Below are 20,246 nucleotides of genomic sequence, written 5' to 3'. Positions count from 1 at the left end.
AAGAGAACAAGAATAAGCTGGAGAGATCAAGACAGCGAGGCACACGGGCAGCCGAGAGCGTTTTTCTGTTTTTCTTTGCAAAGCGATGCGCTGCTGCTCGTGATTGCCTGACGACCAACCTCTCTTGGCTCCTGGTAGGGGTGGTGCAGCCGCACGAGCACTCCGTTCACCTGCTTTCCACGTGCACATAGAGGAATACACGCATACGCGAGTTCAGAAGGCATCGCACGCGAGCCAAGAAAAGGAAAGCGAGAGGATGAGGTTTTCAAAGAAAAAGCAGGTAACCCACTTACCCTTTTCCGAGCAACAAAATAAAAATGCCAGCTTCGGCTCTGCAGAGAGGGAGGGAAAGAGAGAGAAAGGACGCGCACACACAACACAAGAAGAGAGGGAAATAGCACCAAAAAGAAGAGTTCGTTCAGTCTTCAACGAGAACGAAAACCACAGAAAGAGAGGGAGAGAGAAACGGGTGAATTCAAGCGGCTGAACGGCTGCGCGCGCGCGGGGGGAGGGAGGGAGGGAGGGAGGGGGTAGGAAGGACAGGGCGTAGGCCGGTGCCGACACAAAGAAGTGGTGCAATGCCGGAGATGGGAAGGCTAGGGCCCAGCAAGAGGAGGTGGCTAGCAGGTTAGAGAGGAGGGGGAGGGGAGAAAAGAAGCCATACGCTGCTCCACCTTGTCCACTCTGCCTTACGACAAAATAGGACGAAAAAGTTACGTGTATGAATAGTAGTCGGCCAGCGCATCTTCTTTTGACGTGCGCCCATGTTTCTGCACGCGCTTCCGTCGGTGCGCGCATTGAAAAGCATGACGAGGGTCGCCGTTAAACGGAGCATCTCTTTGGCTGTGCGCTTCTTCCATGGGTGCGACGCCCCCTCCCCGAAAAAAAAAAGGAGGAGGGGAGGATGCGAACACCGAAGTAATGTCCCCGTGTGCGTATCTTTGCGCAAATATGAATACCGAAAGCAAGCACAGCAATCGAATTTAGAAAAGAAAACAGAGGAAGGCTCCAGGGCGGCATCAGCAGCCACACATAAAGGAGCACAGAGGGGGAGAGGGGGAGATCGGGCAGGGCGGGAGAGGACGAGGATGGACGAGATATAAAAAAGCACTGGAACAGGAAAGACGTTACAATCAGGCGTATATATATTTTTTGAAAGAAGGTATCGCGAAAGAAAAAGAAACACGTAGTTGCACTCATTCCCGGCTGAACACACGCGAACGCTCACACAAAGGGAGGGAGGGGGGGGAGAACGCGTACATGCACATACACACGCACAGAGGTACAACCCCAGAACAAGAAAAGGGGGAGGGCGAGGCGAAGGAAGAGAAGACGCAAAGAGGGATTGACAGAATCCAACGCACTTGAACAGCACACAAAGGCAGACACATGCGGCTACCTGAAGTGAAACGGACGGGGGAGGGGAGGGGCATGGATCAGGTGAGAAGAGGCCCAGAAGAAAGAAGCACAAAGCAAAAACTGAGAAGCACAGAAATCGAACCAAGTCAAATACAGGAATCGAGAGAGAGAACACGGAAAGTAGAGAAGGCGTGAGCGGCATACTAATGGGTGGGAGGTGGTGTGGGGGAACCCCCCCCAAAAAAAAAAACAGCTGAAGAGGACACAAGCCCTTGATGGGTGTGCGCGTGTATACGCAATGAGTCGTACGAAAAGGAGCGCTAACACAAATAGAGACAGGATAGTTCAACAAGGTTCAAGTCAACTTGGAGAGCGGAAGGAAAACAAAAAGGAAGGAGGAAAACACAACGAAAAACGGAGAAGATGCGGCGAGAGAAGCGCTACGAGACGCGCGTGTAGGAAAGCGCCCGTGCCTGCCAACGCACACGCACACGCACTGGCTCCGTTTGTACACACGCTAGTATCGGTGGGGGAGGGGGGCCTTGATTGTTGTCTTGTTTCCTCCGTGCTTTAGTAGCATGATTCCTTTTTATTTTTTTTATGTGGTGTGGCGGAAGCTGAAATGAAGGGGTACAAAACCGAGGGAGAGGGCGAGGTAGGGGGAACGCTTGTCCCTTTAGCTCAACGGGGACGAGAGCAAACCCACATGCATGACCTTAGGAAAGAAGCCTTCGTCAGCAGACACATGCTAGTGATAAGAAGTTGGGTGACGAGAAGAGGAGAGCTCTGGAAGAAGGCAAAAACTGCCAAAGTGGAGGTGCGATGATGGCTCACTTACATTAACAAAAAGAGAGAACATAACTGAAAAGGGTCTGGCTTGGGTACCAGCTTGTCTCGCACTTCCCGTGCAGACCAACTTGCGGAGCAGGGGAGGCGGGCGGTGGTGGATGCTTCTTTGGGCTTTCAAACTTGCCTGCTTCGCTCGTTTCTCCTTGTTTTGACGGTGTGCACTGGACGTCTGTATGACCCACTACGAAGAAAAGCGACGAAACAAACGAAAAGGAGGACGGGGAAAGTTAGACACAAAGGCACGGGGGCATTTTAAATTTTATGCGCCGGTGGGTACGTATGCCAAGCGCGCCTGCTTGTGAGCGCGTGCATACAGCACACGTTGTGGGTTCCAGCACACGAGAAAACGAAAACTCCACCTGAAGAGAACGTGCCTCATGGCAAAAGAAGGGAGAGGGGCAGAGAGCGTGTCAATGAGCCTGGGGAACGGGTAAGGGCGCCATAGAGGGAAGAAATGAGGGCGGGGGTCGCACAAGACAGCCCACGTGTGCGTCTGCAGGTATGCATGTGCGCATAGGATGCTCACAAGACACATATATACACGCGCACTTAGCACCCAAAGTAGAAAGGAGAGGGGAGGGAGACGAAAGAAAAAAAAAGAGGATGGAAAACAGTACAGCAAGCGGAAAACAAAAGACGAAGCGCTTGGCCATAATGGTAAGCGCGAGAGGAACGCGAAGATGGAATGTGTGACACGTGTGCGTGTGTGGAAAGGGGGAGACTACCTTGGTAGATCGGGTAAAGGTTGGATAGGAGTGCGCAGAGACCGGAGACACCGCAAAAGAAAAAAAAACGGCAACCGCAACGGAAGCACAGCAAGGGGGACGGGGGCACAACAAAATCTGCACCTCACTTTCGCTTCGAGGCTGATCGCTTATCAAAACAAACAAGCAAAACCTGACAGGAGAAGTAGATGACCACGCAGAGTGCAGGGTGTGACAGAGGAGGAAATAAGGGGAAGGGGAGAGGACAGCGAAGACCAACGAAACGGGAGAAAAGAGGAGAAGAGGGGGTGGGGTGGGGCAGAGAGGACGTTCTCGGCAAATGGGGGTGATGATGCGCGCCTTTCTGCCGCTCTTCTTTCTGTTTCTTTCGTACGTGATGCTTCCTTGCGCCGGTGTGTGTGTCTCTGTGTATGCACACTTCAGTCTATGCGAAACAAAGAAAAAGAGAGGATGAGGGGAGGGGGTATGTAGTTTTGACTCTAGCCACATCACAGAGAGAGAATCGGCCGTTGATGATTCCCATCATTCTGCATGTATACCACCTATATATATATATATATACATATCTTCTCGACGCCTTCCACGTGTTCTTTGGTGCAAGTGGAAGAACAGAAAAAAAAAGGAAGAGGGGGAGGGACCGATCCGCAAAACAACATCACCACGAATAAAACGGTTACGAAAACATCACACCGAACAGAAAAGGGAGAAGAAGTGGCTGGAGAAGACGCACAAATACAAACATACACGCGCACACACATAGGTACAGACACGGATGAATGCAAAGTACGCAGCCGATTCTTGCAGATGGATCCAGATTTCTGCGTCCCGCACTGCCCCACTTCATTCTCTTTCCGCCCAGCCTCTTCCCCTCTATCACATTTGCGTCCCCTTCACCATATCAAAATGGGCTCCCTCTTGGGCACCACGTTGCTTCCACGCTCTTGCGGAAGATCGTACACACTTGGGCAGCGGCGTTTTCGTTCGCTGCTGTACCTTTGTTGTTTGTCGGCTGCGGTGCTCTTCGTGGCTGGAGATGAGGGAGGGAGGGTGATGGAGGGCGAGCGAGAGTAGCGACGCGTCTTGCGCAGCGTGTACGAGTGAGTTTGGCGGTACAGCATCATTGCGAAGGAAAGCAAAAACAAAACTCAGAGGGAAGAATGAAAAAAAAAACGAATAGATCAGATAGAGGGACGCTTCGACAAGAGAAAGAGAGGGACGGCGAGAAGCAAGTGAGAGAGCCATACAGAGAGAAAAAGAAGACGAAGACGGCATCAAGTAATAATTAACTAAACGCCGTTGCCAGTTTTTCGTTTTTTTTTTTGTTTCTGAATGAGGCGCCTCTGCGGTGCTTCACCGCGTGTGTTTGTCGGGCGCGTGTGGCGTGAATCAGCGCCGGCGAAGGCGGACAGGTGCAGGGGGAGGAGGGGGAGGACGGCCAACGAGCAAGAGTGTCAAAGCGACTGCATTCGCCGCCCCTCCCTTCATCCCACGACGCCTTTCCGTCGGACTTCTGCGTTGTGCGCCTCCTGTCCACTCGCGTCCCAGTTGCACCGACATGTCTTCTCCGTGTGTGTGTGTGTGAAAGGGGCGCGGAGGGAGACTTCCGATCCGATTCCTTGTCGGCAAACGAAGGAATGCACACCTGACCACATCACAGCATCCATCGCACGCCGGGGAGGGGGAGGAGGGACAACAGCGAGCGAGAGAGAGAGAAACGAAAAAAAAGAGAGACGAGTCCGAAAGAGACTTCGGCGGGCATGCACTCAAGCGAGCGAAATATAAAATGCGATTGAAAGGGCGTGAGCAGGAAAACGAGCTATCACCAGCAACGGGGCATAAAAATATACAACAAAACGGGCAAACCACAAAAAAGGGAGAAATGCTGACCAAGAGAAGAGAAAGCGAGAAGAAGAAATCATGCAAGGCCCGAAGATCGGACAGGGGTGCAAGGAACGAAAAGAGGTGCCATCAAGAGAGCGCCTAAACACACACATACACATACATAAATGCACTGAAAAGAGAAAGAACGACGAATTACGTAGCTCCTTCTACCTGAAGGAGAGGGATAGAGGAAAAGGGAAAAAATCACTCAAGCTACACGTGGGAGGAGAAGAGGGGTACATCTGTATTGTTGGTGCCTCAGCATGCATATAGGAATGAAATAGTTCCAGTACTTCAAAAACCTATATACACACATGAAAAGGCACATGCGACACATTCAGCACCCTCCTGCATGCATCGAGCAAAACACACAGACACACAAACACATACAAGAAGGCACCAGTACTGGAAAGGAGGGAGAGAAAGGGACAGACAAACACAAAACGAAGTCGAGGGTGAGATACACACTGACTAACGGAGATAAGAGAGGGGAGCTAAGACGGTATACGTTTTCCAAGCGTATACGAAAGAAATAAGGAGCATAGAGAATGAAGGAAGACGGAGATGACAGCTCCACACCTGCCACGCGTCACTAAAAAGGCCGCCAAGAAAATGAACAGCGTAAAAGAAGAAAAGCATCAAGCAAAGGGATAGGGGTGGGGGTAGGAGAGGGTGAAGGGACACCGATTCAGGCGATAACCGCCCGCTTCCTCTCGTGCATCATCTTTCTCTTTGTTTTTGCTCTCCAACGGGGTGCCCAGTCACTATTCAAGTCGTCTTCTGCGCATATCCTTCCCGCGTCGCACGCTGAAAATTTTATTCCTCCCCTCCTCCTCTCTTCGCCACTCTCGCACGCAACCTGTTGCTCTCATCAAGAGAGGGAGAGCGAGAAACAGAGCGACCTAGGAAGCACACCGGCGTCAGTAAAGGTAAGACCGCCGGTACTTCGTTTCTTCTTTTGGTAGATTAACACGTTTTCGGCTGCGCACAACGTGACACGTCGGTGACAAGTCGCATAAGCAATCCACCGGCTGCGCACACGTCCGGTGAATCAGCCGAGATCTCTTTTTGTTTACTTTCGCTTGCTGGTGTGCAACCTGGTGAAAGGGCAGGGGATGGGGCAGGGCAACTCGCTACGGTAAGCGCCCATACCTTGTCAGCGTCATCGACACAATAAGAAGCCCGAATACGCGAAAGCAAAAGGAGAGAACAGGGAGGGAGGGAGGGAGGGAGGGGGCACAGACGGAAAATAGTATCAGGTGACCAGGTAGGGGACACGGAGGTAAGCGCGGGAAGAAAAGCGAGAGAGCACGCCTCGCCTTTCTGTCTGCGTCGCCTTGACAGAGAAGCACGCACACACCCGCGCGATAAAGGCAGACATGTATATGCACGTGTGCGCATGCAGAGAGGGGTGGAGCGTGCAGGGGGGGGGGGCAGAATAGGTTAGGGCAGGGTGTAGAAGAAACCGAAAGAAAAACACAAGACAAACATGGCAAGAGTAAGGCAACACGCGTGCAGCTAAAAAAAAAACAATTAGACGGAGATGAGGGTCACGCACCCAACACAAAAGTTTACAGAAGAGAGCCACAACAAGAAAATCAGGGAGGGAGGGGGGATAGCAGTACAGATAGGGGAGTGGGTGAGGAGGAAGAAAAGCAGGCACGATACACGATCACACACATGCTCACCTTTAAAACAGCACAAAGGCTGGAGGTAGAATAATAATAAAAAAGAACAGAGGAAGGAAAGCGAGAAAGATGGCACGCAGAAGCCGTGAAAATACACAACATAGAAACAACGTGGGGGATGCCAGGAAGAGGTAGAATAGGGAGAAAGGAAAGAAGGAGGAGGGAAAGAGAGGGAGAGGGAGGTAAAGTAGAGGAAGCTAACGGACAACAACAGAGCGCACAAAAAATCCATGCAGCGATATAAAGCATTACCACACATGAACGCGTTACACAAGTGTGATTAAAAACAGTAAGGGGAGCGTAACGCATGCACACACATATAACGTGAAGGCGCGCAGGGATATGTGAAGAGAAATGCAACCGCAAAAAAAAAGGGTGATAGATAGCACACAAAAGTGGCGCTCATTGTTGCACGTGAAACGACAACCCCCTCAAAAAAAAACGAGCACACATACGAAAAGGGGGAAGGAGAGGGGTGGGGGAATATGAAAGAAGCGTGTGTGCGTGTGTGGAAGGGAGGCAAACATACACGTGTTGGTGCTTGGGATCATGGTAGGGCTTTCAATAGGGAAAGCGACAGAGACAGAGACTGCGTTTGCGTGCGGATTCCGGAATCAGACAGGACGAAGAACAGTCACAAGGTGCACCAAGTCAACGCTCCTTTCCCGTTTTGTTCTGTTGTGGGTGCCACCCACCATCCTTCCAAGGCAACAAGGACGCAAAAAAAAAATGAAAGGGAGAGATAGAAGCCACCTTCCTCTCCCCCAAAAAACAAAATAAATCAGGAGAGAGCTGAGACAAACACAAACAAAACACTGGCCTGGAGGTGCACCTCAGAGCACACATACACGCATATGCACACATGTACATATATATTTTTAGGTGTTGAGAGATATCGATCAAAGCAGCTCTCGATATCGAAGCAGAAGCACAGAAAAATAAAACGAGCGTACACTAGCGCAAATACACATATATATACATATACTCGCATACGCATATACAGATATCTATATCCTCTTCGGTGTTCCACTCTACCACGAGCAAATCAACAAATATACGTGTACACGGGCACGGGCGTAAAAGAACCACAAAGAAGAGCCAGAATATGTGGCAGGTGGCTCGGGTTGGGAGGGAAGAAGAAGGAGGAAGGTTCCAGGGTTCCTCCATCTCTCTCTGCATGTGTGTACCACCGTGCATCACTCAGACCCCCAGCTGGGGAGATAAGGAAAAGCGGAGAGGGCTGAGTGAGGGAGGGAGGGGGAGACGCTGGCTGATGGTGCTAGTCGCCAAGAGACCACGTGTAGTAGACATATAACAAGGAAGTAGCAGAATTAATGGCAGCTGAGGCGGCAAGGGCAACAAGGTAAAGGGGATAAGAGGGGCGCGGGTGGAGGGAAGAAAGCAAGAGGGAAAGAGACAAGTAGTGCATCCAAGTGACGCAATCCACTATAGCAGACGACATGGAAGGGGGATAGAGCGAAATATGTCCTGGGCACGCGATGGCGGAGAGCAAAGATCGGATGAGCGCACCCTGCCTTAGGAATAGAAAGGAGCCCCAGGTGAAAGAGTCCTACAAAAAACAAAGCAAGCAAGAAAAACAAACGACGACCATCACAAAATAAAGTATGGTTGGACGGAGCGCGCGAGTGAGAGAGAGGGGCGCGCGCCCACGGGACGATGCAAGTCAGCTAAAGGGAAGAGGCACACGTGGAGGCACACGCGCACTACAAGTTCGGGCACGTAGAGGGGGGGGGGAGGAAGGCTTAGGAGGAGTCCATCGCGTCCTGCAAAGACCGTGCGCGTTGTTCTCACCTTTTTTTTCGTTAGCATACACTGCGGGTCCGCGCAACTGGCGTCATCTCTGCCGGTCTCTCCACTCGAGGCTTCGGTGCTGCTTCAGGTCGCGCGCTGCCATGACCATGAGAGCTAATTTTGCAGCTGCCACCCCATCCAAGGTTAAACGAGGCGGTGGCGGGCCCTTTCGCGCTTGGCGGCTTGCGGCGCAGTGCAGCACTAATCGAATGAAACATGGAGCCTTTCTCCTCCGTGCTCATATTCACGGAGCACTCGGAGATGCGGCGTAGCGCGTTGAGCTTTTCGCGCAGGTATTCGTTGTCCTGGAACAGGTCGCGCGTCGAGGGGCGCTGGTCGGGGTCGAGGGTCAGTAGTTGATAGCACACCGACCGCAGCTCATTTGAGTAGGTTGCCGGCAGCTTGGCGTAGTCGGAGTTGTGAACTTTGGCTCGCAGCTCCGCGCGCGTCGCAGCAGCAAAGGGGCCGGTGAGTGCCAGGAGTTCGTAGAGGATGACACCGAGTGCCCACATCTCGCTCTTGAGAGAGTACCGGTCGCCACGGAGTGCCTCAGGGCTGAGGTAGTACGGAGTGCCACACCCCGTCGATGCGACACGCTGGGATACCGGCTCCCTGTACTTCTTTGCAAAACCAAAGTCCCCGAGCTTGATGATGCCGGTGCTACTAAGCATGACGTTCTCTGGCTTCAAGTCGTGATGCAAGATGTTCAGCTGATGCAAGTGATCGACAGCCATACAGAGCTGCAGGAACACAAAGACGGCTTCTGTCTCGGTAAAGGGCGTGCCCGCGGCGCACCGTCGCCGAATCTCTCGGCGAAGATCTCCGCAGTCGACGTATTCCATGAGCAGCAGATCCTCGCCGTTTTCACCTTTATCGGCCCCCTCAAGGCGGACAATGAAGGGCGAGTGGCACTCCCGCAGACACATAACCTCGTTGCTGAAGTGCGGCAGTAGGGGTGGAAACGGTACCACAGCGTGGCCCTCTTCGTGTTGCGCGTACGGCGAGAACGCTGCCTCTCGAGCACAGCCACCGGAGCCCTTGGACGGCTTCTGCTGTTGCCGCTCCTGGCGCCTCTGCCGTTCACGCACCGCAGCGACTTGAATCGGGTCGTACGTAGCTTTCACAGCGAGCAGATGGTGCCGCACACACTCTTCCACCAAGTAGACGCAGCCGTACTGGCCACGGCCGAGCTCGCCGCGTAGCTGATAAGCCGGCGCTACAGCAGTGCTGCTGATCGACAGCTCCACTGCATTGTGTGCATCCGCGTCCGCAGCGTGCGGCGCCAAAGGCGGCCGTGTTGATGCGGTGGTGGCAGCCGGCTTGCACGTATCGCTCTCACCTGCCGTGGCGGCTTCGGAGTGCGCGTGGTATGCAGTCGCCGCGCCGACTTCGAGGTCGGCCATGTACGTCGATGGCGCAGTAAAGACTGACGGCATCCTCATTTTTGATACACACAGGGTCTGCCTGGGAGAAAGAAGCGGAACAGGAAGAAGGGGATGGGCGGTAGAGAGTGAAGTCGGCACCTAAAAGGATACACAAAAAGGCAAGGCACGAGGGTTCGAAAAACGGGTACAAGAACGTAGCACACGCACACACAGAGTGACAGGGACTTGGAAGAGAGAAGCGAATTCAAGAGGAAAGGGAAGGAGACCAAAAACAAAGAAACAGCAACAGCAGCAGCAAAAAAGAATGGTGCAAGTCACGGGGGGAGGGAGAGGGAGAGGGAGAGGGCGAGAGGGGAAGAGGGAGAAGGGAGCACAAAAGAAAGCGAAGAAGGGCTAAGCGAGAAAGCAGAAAGAAGCACACGCGCACACAACGGGTCCAGTGGAAGAGCGATAGAGGGCACACAGCGAGCACAAACAAAAGAGGAGAAACACAAAGTGCCCAGAGGGAGGCGGAAAATGAATGGGAGGGAGTAGGGCAGCAGCGGCGGCGGCGGTGGGCGGCGAAGGCACTGAGAATACAATGGATGTAACCAACACAAAGGATGTAATATATTGTAAAAAAAAGACATACAAGGAAAACAAAACACCGCCACTGCGAAAGGAAGATGATATGAAGGGGAGAGGGGAGAAGGACACACACATAAGCACAAATATATGTGCGCCTCGCTCTCTTCCGTTGATGCCTCGCCTTATTATTTTTTTTTGTAGGGGAGGGGCCTTCTTGCGTGGCTGTGGGAAGGGGGGGGCGAACAGGCACCTTTCCTGTCTCTGGTGTTTGCTGGATAGCAGAGGAGGGCGAGAAGAAAGGGGTGGGGCTGGGGCAATGGGAGACGCGGTTGTAGTGGTGATATGCGTGTGCCTGTGACAACGAGTTTCCAGAGACAGCGGAGGTGGTGAAAAGAGAGAGAGAGGCTGAAAATAGTGAAGCCACTGGGATTGTGAAGAAAGAAAGGGGCCACAGAACACGCGCAGCACACACAAAAATGATGAAGCCGCAGACGGCGGTGGATGGCGGGCGAAGGTGCGTGGATGTGAAGTGGGCGTTTCAAGTAGTAATGGAGAAAGAGAGGGGAGGGGGAGGGAAAGAGGAGTAAAGCGATGCACTTTGTCGTTGCTCAGCGCGCCCCTCCTGCCACATGAGATGTGCTTCGCTGCACGCCGGGCTGCCACAGGCCCCCATATCGCGTGCTGCGAAGCAGCGCTAGACACACGCACTCCAGCAACGCGCCGACTCAGTCATCTGAGCACGGCCTGCGCCTCAAACGCTACCCACTCGCCCTCCTTGCATGTCTCGCCTCGCGGCCGCTCCCTGTAAGCCGGTCGCCACCTGGTGCATCTCCAGGAGTGGCGCAGGCTCCCCGCACCAGCTGGCACTGAAAGGCCCGGGTTTGGAATACGCTCGAGTCACGCTGGCACGCTGCCCATCACATGGGCGACACCGACGTATTGAATGTAGCAGCTCGCCCCGACGCAACTTCAATGTACGACCTGACCACCGACATCAGCAGTGATACATCGATCGGAACTTCTCCCCACGTAGGTAGGTGCACGACCCTGTAGCCACCAGAGCTGGTTCTGCATTATTAGAGGATAGAAGAAGGAGAAGGGGAGGGGGGCTGCTTGGCTTCCCCACACAGAGTGAGGGCACTGGTCTCGAATACTATGCAGAGGTGTTTCTTGTCATGAGAGAAGAGATATGCAGAGCAGCAAGAGTAATACAGGCGCCCCCTTGCTCACACACACACACACATCTATACATACATATACCCATATGTATGTATCTTTATCTTCAGCTTTACTTCCCTCTGTTTCTAGGACAATTCATTCGGCACCGCTTTCCTTTTTCACGCCCCGCGTAGATGAAGGGAGCGGGTGCACATGATACGTGTGCTTGAAAGAAGGGGGCACGTGTGTGCGTGTGTGTGTGTGTGTTCTGGAGAGAGAGCGCGCGCGTGATGCACAATGTGTGCGAGGTGGGATACTCGAAGGGAAGAAGGGAGTGGTCGTCAGCGGAAAGGGGCGGTGACATTAAGAGTGAAGGCTGCGCGGCGTGGGCAGCAGAAGACACGTGAGCCGCACGCCAAGGAGAAAGGAGAGAAACATGGGGGAAGCAGATACACTCCTTCCGCCCTCCCCCCCCACACACACACTTCTCTCACCACCATACAGTTGCATAAAGGGCACCACAGTATGAGGAAGTGTACTCTCTCTTTTATTTTTGTCTTTTTGAACGCGCATATTCCTTCAACTCGGCTACGACCGCGAAATGGAAAGCAAGAACCGATCCGCAGAGGAAAAACAAGAAAGACGCGTTGGGCAGCAACGATGGTGCTGCTCGCCCTTTGCAGCCCATCGGCATAACAGCGAGAGAGCGGGGGTGGGGAAGACCGAGTGGAAGCAAGCGCAAAAACAAACAAACTCTGAGAGGCAACAGCAGAAAAAGGGGTGGGCGCATCCTGGGCGACACCCCGGACTGTGCTGCATGCATGAGGATCCAAACCTTGCCATCTCATCCATAAAAGACTATCTTCCTCTCTCCCCCAAACGCAAGAAAAAATGGGCATGCGCCGCTGCACAACCGCGTACGGCACTTCTTCTCCACGCCTTCGACTGCTCCTACGGCAGCGACTCGGGATTCGGTGCCGTGGCCAACGCAGCCGCAGCGCTTTCCTCCGGCACAGGGTCGGAGGTGGACATCGGCGGCTCCGGGGGCGGCTCCAGCAAGTCCTCCAACTGTCGGATGACTCCAGGAATGAGCGAGGACTGCTCGCGGCGCTGCTCGGGTGTAAGCTGGTCCCATACGCTGCGGAAGACGCGGAACTTTGTATACGCTTCTTGCACGGAGCGGCCCTTGTACAACGTCACCGCATAGTTCAGATACACAAGGAAGTCGTCCTGCATCGCGAGGGCGTGCTCGTAGGCGCGACACGCATTCGGCAGATCTTTCATCTCACCCAGACAGATACCGAGCAGCATAAAGGCCGGTGCGTGGTCAGCATGCAGGTGCACAGCCGCGTTCAGGCACTGCAGAGCAGAGCAGTAGCGGCCGATCATTAGAAACGCGACGCCCAGGTTGTAGTGGCCGATCCAATCAAGCGGGCAGAGGAAGACGGATTTGCGCAGACACGCGACGGCTGCGTACGTCATTTTCTTGCCAATAAAGCAGGCGCCTATGTTGTTCCACACCTGTGACGAGTCCGGCTGCTGCGCCACCACGATCCGGTACTTGCTCAGTGCCACGTCGTAGTCGCCGCTGTCTTGGATGATGCTCGAGGCGGCGACAAGGGCATCGATGTGGGTGGGGCAGATGGTCAGACAGCGGCCCAAGTAGTCGAAGGCAGCGCAGGGGTTGCCTTGCTGAAGGTAGAGGTGGCCCAGCACCGCAAGCAGGTCGGGATTTGTCGGCGACAGCGTCACGGCCTCCTCGTACACCTGAAGCGCAGTCGCGTAGTCATGCGCCAGCAGTGCCGCTTTCCCCAGCTGCAAGTAAGCGCAGTCGTGGCGTTGAATTGTGATGGACTGCAGAAAGGCATCCATGGCGCGACGGTAGTGGCGTCGGTGCAGGTGGCAGAGACCGATGTAGTACTCGATCTCCCAGTCCGCGCCGAGGCCCTTCACGACGCGAATGCTCGCTGCCTCCTGAAATGCTTGAATGGCCTCCTCGTGGCGGCCAAGGAGGTGCAGCGCACGCCCGAGCTGTGTGCGGGTCGCCGCGTTCTCTGGGCTGATAATCACGGCGGTCTGCAGCAGCTCCAACGACTCGGAGAGAGAGCCCTCCAGACGTTTTAGTAACCCCTTCACGTACAGGGCGTACTCGCACGTGCCCCCCGTCTCGCGAAGCTGTGCCTCGATTACCTGCAAGCAGTTGCTGTACTCCTGTCGGACGTAAAGTAGGTGGATGAGCCAGTTACGTCTTTCGCGAATCGCCTGCAACTCCTGCACAAGCTTCTGCTGCGCATTTGCGGCTGTGGAAGCGGCGCTGGCGCTGCTGGCGCGGTGGGGCGAAGCGACTGTTGCACCCAGCTCGGTGCCGAGGCCATTTCCGCTGCTTCCCATCTCAGATAACGGCGCCACATCCGGCACGCGGCCTCCAATCGTTTGCATCGCGGGCGCCGGTGAAGACACACGCGATGGGTGAGAGAGTCAGTGTGCTGGATTGCCTACGAGCGAATCCCACTGCACTCTCCGTGTGCACGTTGTCGGGAATGAGGTGCACAGATGTCAATTAGGGGTCTTCTGGAGAAACCTCGTGCACGTACACACACACACATATATATATATGCACACACGTACGCCGCGCGAAAGTGGAAGCGCCCTAGGCGGGCGTCGGAGGATCGGGAGGTGACGTGAGCGTATTGTTCTCCGGTGCGCGCTGTTAGCTTCCGCAGCGCGGCTCAAGTGCGTAGAGAGAAGGAGGAAGGGAGGAGAGCAAAGGCCAGTTGTGCTCGCATGCCCAACGAGGTCTGCACTACCCCCAAAGGGAGAACGAAAGGGGTGGGGGTGGCGTAAGACGCGCTCGAGGTAAGTCGGTCGGGAGTGGGAGAGGGAAGGGTGGGAGGGGGGGGGCCGCCTCGGCACAGAGCGTTTCGCGGATGGCGCTTTGTGAGGGGCGGAGTCGACACGTAAGAAGAGTGACAGGAAAAGCCCCATTATGGTGCTTCATAGCAACAGCGACGAAGCAGGTGAGCACATCGCATGCGATGAGCGTGTGCGTGCGCGGGACCAGAGGAGAGGTGATGCCGCCAGGCGCTAAAAAAATGGCAAAGGGAAACGAAGAAGAAAGGCAACAGAAAGGGAACGCGCCACGTTACGCTACAAAGTAGGAAGCGCAGAGGTGAAGAAACGCACACCCCTGCGCATCGAGAGGAAAGGGTTAGAATACGTGTTTGAATGCCCGCACGAAGGAAACGTCGCGGACAATATGAACAAAACAAAAAGAGGCAGGAGGCTGATAACACCCACAGAGAGCAGCAGCGGCTCAGTTTCGAAAATGAAACAAAAAAGCGCACCAGATGCTCGTGGAAGGGCACCCTCTTACAGGTGAAGTGAAGTACAGCAGAATAAACGCGAAAGGAGGCAGATGGCGGAGAAGCGAATCGCAACGCTGAAGACCCCGCGTCGCATCAACCACTGCTGCTGCGCTCAATCTCTTGCAGGCCACCTTCCCTAGGCCCAAACCGCCTTTTTCATGGGCCAATGTAGGCAGCAATCAACTCTTTCCACTTTAACCCTGGGAGCTCAGCGGCAACGTCAGCGTATGTCTCCAGCAGCTGCGCGCACACGTGCTTCTGCCTCTCCCGCTGCTGCGCCGCCGCGTCCTCATTTGCACCCGCACTCGCGCTTCCGCTGTACGCGAAGGTGAGCGTGAGCGAGTCGAGGAACCACGTCCAACGGTAGAGGTGCACGTATTGGGGGTCGACGTTTGCGTCCTCTTTGCCGCTCTCTTCCACGCAGCTGGACAGCAGCCGCGAGCTGGCCGAAGAGGTCTGCTTCAGCACAAGCGGAAACGCTTGCCAGTACGCCTCCACTGCAGCGCGTGCCATATAGATCGCCTCCCGACGAGTCAGCGCGCACCTCTCCTCCAGTGCCGCATTCACGCGCTCAAGCGGCATCTTCGCGGGGGCGCCACTGTTGCCCGGTGCAGTGTTAGTCGTAGAGCTCCTCTGCTGGCCTCGGCCAAGAATGTCAAAGTACACGTACTGGGCGAAGAGGTGATTGACCGCGTTCGGCTCACGAGCGAAATGGGTGAGCCAGTGCACGGCGGCGGTCAGTGGTGTCGTTGCTGCGCTGGGGCTGTCTGAAGACTCTTTCCCAGTTCTGCTGGCGCGACTGAAGATGCTCATACGAAGCAGCTGCGCAGCCAGCGTCGGGACGGGCACCGACGGTGAGGGGGCAGCAGTCGAGGCAGCTTTGCCGTCTTGCGGCGTGGAGGGTGGCGATGACGGGAGTGCCAGACGGAGAGCAAGTAGCTGCTCGTACGACACAAACAGATTCTGTGCCCAACGAGACAATACATCAGCGCTCTGGAGACGCTGTGAAAGAAAGTCCGCCGCGCGAGCGGCAAACTCGAGAACTACATCCTCGGCCCATGACGCGGCGTGCTTCGACTGCGCCACAACGGCATCCACGCCTCCACTGTCTGCATCCCTGTTCCATTCTACAACGAGCGGCATGGGTCCCATCAGCGTGTAGGTGCGCGTGGTCGCGGAGAGGAGTGTGTCGAACACATGCTGCAAAAAGTTAGCGGCAGCTAGGTCAAATGAGGAATGAGGCGCGCCGCCGTCCTTTACAATGGCCGCTGTGGCGCCTGCCGCCTGCTTTGCAGAGAAGCGCTCCATTACTTGGAAGAGCATGTCACGGAGCAGCTCCTGTGCCAGATCGATGCGGAGGTACGTCCGCAGCACCTGCGTCAGAGAAACAAGCAGTTTGCCGCAGTCCTCGAATGTGCCCTGCGCCTTGGCCGAAAGGTAGCGGCGTTGCACGAGAGCTTTCGCAGTTGTCCATACGCTATAGGTCTCTTCACCACGCGCGCACACCTCCGCCAGGTCCTTCACCACCTTCGCCTCCGCCATTGTGAAGAAAACAACGGCGTGTGTGTGTGGGGGGGGGGGAAGGCGAGAAAGAGAAGCGAAAACAAAAAGATAAAGCAATAAAAGCGATCGACTCTGAGCGCAAGCCCATGGAGAGCGACGATGCGCCCGTTTTTTTTGTTTGGGCGGGTATACAGGCAACGAGGCGATAGATGCAGGGGGTGGGTAGGGGGAGGAGGCGGTCGAGTGCCCGAAGAGCCAGCAAGAAGCAGCGCAGGGCCATAACGCCGGAGTAATCGACTGTGTAGGTGGGGCGCGGTTATCGGAGAACGCGGCTTGACAGATGAGAAATCACTGGCTCACAGGTATGTGCCTTTGAACCCTGAAGACGCACGTCGACAGCGCAGGCGAGCTGCCCATTCGCCGTCACGTCGTTTCAACTAACCCTCATGTGTTTTTTTTTAATATTTTCTCTCCACTCTCGCTGCCTCGTGATTCGGCACATCTGCTCACGCAAAAGCCTCGAACACGCTTGGACGTCACAGAAAAAATGAGGTGCAGACATCCACAAAAAGAAGAAAACGTAGAGAGCGCTAAGACGCACGCTGAAAGACGGACGCACACACACAAGACGAGTTCAGCGACAGCTCGGTTTTCCATGCGCAAGACCAACGCGTTCACACTGCCCGCAACACCCGCTTCTTCTGCGTTTGCTTGCAAGATCGACATCATAATGGGGGAGACGGGAGGGAGAAAGTGAGGGTGCGCGTAACACCGTTGCTGGTGCGATGTACGCAGAAGCCTAGCGTGCCTTCAAGTTCACGGAAAACAACAAGAAAACACCACACACGCACAGAAGCCAAGAACTCAGAAGAAAAAGGCGAGAGGCAAGAACGTACGTCGCATTCCTCGCTATCTCAAGAGACATGAGAAGGGGACTGATGTGGACGGTGAGGGGGCGGCGCAAACACGGTCAGACACAGTCACAGAACAGCAATACAAGGTGAGTAGGTAGAGGAAAGGCGCATACACGTACAAGGGCAACACAAAAAAAAACTGAAAGGGGAGACATCAAAACAAACCAAAACAACACCGGCGCTCAACCTTGCTCGTAGGCCACGTCCCAGCAGCGACAGCGACAGCAGCAGCAGCAGCAGCAGCAGCACCAAGCGAACAAAACATTGTCTGTTTCGAGCACAGCGCAGCACAAACCGAAGAAAGCAGCAAAAGGCAAAACAAAAAAGAGACCCACACCGCGCCTCGTCCCGGTGCGGCTCTCCTCGTTTCTCTCCTCTCGATGTGTGCAACGTCACTACCCCACCCCCAAACCAGCCGATTCGCATCGCACCTCCCCTCCTCTCCGCTGCTCATTGGCCCCAACCCCCTCTTCACAGAGTGCTGTCCACCATGAGCACCTCTGCCCGCACAATCTCCCTCACCTTGGCGTAGCAGAGATCAAGGTTGTCGTTCACGATGTAGTGGTCAAAGAACGACTGATTCTCCTTGGCCCACTGCATCCACTGCCGATTCACCTTCATGCGCAGCTGGATCGAAGCTTCTGTTTCGGTCTTTCGTTCCCGCAGCCGCTGCTCCAGCACCTGCATGCTAGGTGGCGCGATGAAAATGATCATGCAGCGCAGCGTGCGTGTGACCACGGGTGCGGCATAGAAAGGGGACGACGGCAACATCGAATCCTTGGATGGATTCGCAGTCGTGGGGTCCGCGGCGTGCTCGTTCTCCAGAGAGACGGATGCATGCCGAGGCGTTGAGAGGGTTAGCAGGGTCTGCGCGGCCGGAGCGGCGTCATCGTCGCGCTGCGCGATACTGCGCTGCGCTTGCGAAACGGTCACCGGCCTCGTGCTCACCACCTCACGAGAGCAGTAACGCCGAATGTTGATGGCGCCGAGCAGATCAGTGTCCATTAGCACGACGCGATTGCGCGCGAGCACCGTGTGCAGGGCTTTCTTGCTAGTCCCGTAGAGGTTGCCGACTGGCTTGCTCAGCGGAGGCGTCGACGACGACGTTTCGGGCATGCAGAGCCGCGAGTATTCAATCATGTGACCCGCGTCGACCAGCTGCTGGAACTCCTCCATGGTGACAAAGTAGTAGTGCTGCCCATGCACCTCGCCGCGCCGCGGGCAACGGGTTGTGTGGCTCACGCTGAACTCAAATAGCGTGGGCCAGTCCCGCTGCAGCCGGCGAATCACCGTAGACTTGCCAGAGCCGCTTGGCCCGACAAACAAAAGCATGTCCACGAGGCGCCTGAGGGCGACAGTGCCCTTGAGAGGGCCCACGGCCTGCTGAGCAGTTTTGTGGGCAGCAGACGCGGCGGCAACCGATGAAATCGCTGGCATCGGCGCTTTTGGTGCCACGCTCATTAGTGCCCTTGTACGTTTGCCGGTGTATGTGTGCGGTGGCGCTGCTGCAACGCTGTGGGGATCGGGACTGCTGAGCGCGGCGCGGACTGTCCAAACGCCGGCAGAAGGCGGTGCCCACAAACAGTCCCGAGACAGCCGTAGCAGCAGGGAGGCAAAGTTACTCCCACAACTGCTGCCGTGGAAAAGGGCTTCGTTTTTTGTTGATATCCCGTCAGAAGGGCTGATGAGAAATGAGCACACCTGCTGCGTGATGGCTCCTCTGCCTCACTACCCTGGGGCGCTCGGCTGGAAAGAGGGAGAGGGTCAGGGAAGAGGGCGATGGCAAAACACGCTGAGCGCACACACAAAACACACAGGGAAAGAGAACGGGTGAATTTGCCTTGCTCCGTTTTTTTTTCACTAATGATGATTACACGGAGAAAGGCAAGAGACAGAAGAGGGCGGAGGGGAATGATGAGAATAGCCTCGCAGAGCGAGCACACACACAAAAATCAGAAGGTTGCGCCACCGATAAAAAGAAGACGGAGAGGAGAGCGGGAGAAAAGAGAGGCACACGCGCACACTGCTGTGCAGTTGCTCCTCAAGAAGATATGGGGAGATAAGGGGTCTATGTGTGGGTGAGTGCACAGCTCGGCAGCGCGTTCAATGCAGCGACGCAGGCACGTAAGATGAGCGAAGAAGAACTCAAAACCAGCACAGCTGAAGAAAAAAAAAGAAAAACACACGAAAACGGTGCACGGCTGGCCCTCCCTTCACGACGCTTCCGCGTGTCTGTCTAAAAGGGGAGGGGGGAAGAAAGAGAGAGGCAGAGACTGGCAGTGGCGACCGAGAAAGGAGAGACTGACAACGTTCGCAGGGGGGAGAGGGAGAGGAGGAGAATACCAGAACAAATACGTTGCGTGATTCCCTCTTTAACGGGTGTGTATGAATGCGTATATGCTTAGATATGTGTTTGGGTGTGTGGAGAGGATGGTAGAAAAAAAAACAGACACATAAACAAGCGCAGTCTCACACAAGAAAGCAGCTTCTATGACATTCGAAAAATGGGAGAGAGTGAGGAGGAACGACCAGGTTTGTCCCTGGCAAAGGTGAGGGAGCTGGCAGCCAGCGTCACCGCACTGAAAAAAACGCTTCAATCAATGAGGAGCAGCAAGAATGAAAAGCCGATGAAGCAGCAACAACGAAAACAACAAAGAGCGGGAGAGCGAAGGGCCCCTTACTTTTTTTTTGTGTGTGTGTGTGGGGGGGGTATTGCTCAGGCGCGTGTGTCTGTGAGGGGAGCAAACATGCCAGCGTAGATCAGCGGTGGCTTAAGCGAATATGAAGAGAGAGGAGCCCCTCCACGCCGCGCGTTACGGCCTTAGTAGGCAGAGGAGGGAGATGGGAGGAGGGGAGGGGGCTAACAATGTTGAGTAGACGCGCGCGCACACACACGGCAACAACTAACGGCTCGGCTTAGAATGGACGCAGGTGCTTCTGGCCATATATATGTGTGAATCTGTGTGCGTATGACTTTGCTGCGCTCCTGTTCTTCCCTTTCCTTTTTTTTTTTGCTTTGTCCTTCGCGTGCTGTTGTCCT

At 55.0% G+C, this 20,246-nt stretch overlaps 4 protein-coding genes across 4 annotated transcripts; all 4 read right to left on the bottom strand.

Annotated features, from left to right (window-relative positions):
- Positions 1-8,325: 8,325 nt before the first annotated feature.
- Positions 8,326-9,756, bottom strand: LINJ_36_2420 (putative serine/threonine protein kinase; the record flags this gene model as incomplete). The annotated part of the gene is made up of 1 exon (XM_001469785.1): positions 8,326-9,756. One exon carries the CDS (start codon positions 9,754-9,756, stop codon positions 8,326-8,328), a length of 1,431 nt encoding a protein of 476 aa, XP_001469822.1.
- A 2,619-nt stretch (positions 9,757-12,375) lies between these two features.
- On the bottom strand, positions 12,376-13,863 carry LINJ_36_2410 (putative Bardet-Biedl syndrome 4 protein homolog (BBS4-like protein 4); the record flags this gene model as incomplete). Its single annotated transcript, XM_001469784.1, has 1 exon — positions 12,376-13,863. One exon carries the CDS (start codon positions 13,861-13,863, stop codon positions 12,376-12,378), a length of 1,488 nt encoding a protein of 495 aa, XP_001469821.1.
- A 1,082-nt stretch (positions 13,864-14,945) lies between these two features.
- Positions 14,946-16,331, bottom strand: LINJ_36_2400 (hypothetical protein, unknown function; the record flags this gene model as incomplete). Its single annotated transcript, XM_001469783.1, has 1 exon — positions 14,946-16,331. One exon carries the CDS (start codon positions 16,329-16,331, stop codon positions 14,946-14,948), a length of 1,386 nt encoding a protein of 461 aa, XP_001469820.1.
- A 1,346-nt stretch (positions 16,332-17,677) lies between these two features.
- Positions 17,678-18,667, bottom strand: LINJ_36_2390 (guanylate kinase-like protein; the record flags this gene model as incomplete). Its single annotated transcript, XM_001469782.1, has 1 exon — positions 17,678-18,667. One exon carries the CDS (start codon positions 18,665-18,667, stop codon positions 17,678-17,680), a length of 990 nt encoding a protein of 329 aa, XP_001469819.1.
- Positions 18,668-20,246: the final 1,579 nt, after the last annotated feature.

The sequence above is a fragment of the Leishmania infantum genome, chromosome 36 (assembly GCF_000002875.2).
Source record: "Leishmania infantum JPCM5 genome chromosome 36".
Classification (NCBI taxonomy): domain Eukaryota; phylum Euglenozoa; class Kinetoplastea; order Trypanosomatida; family Trypanosomatidae; genus Leishmania; species Leishmania infantum.
The sequence above is the reverse complement of the archived record's forward strand: the minus strand, read 5'-3'. Positions and strand labels throughout refer to the sequence as shown.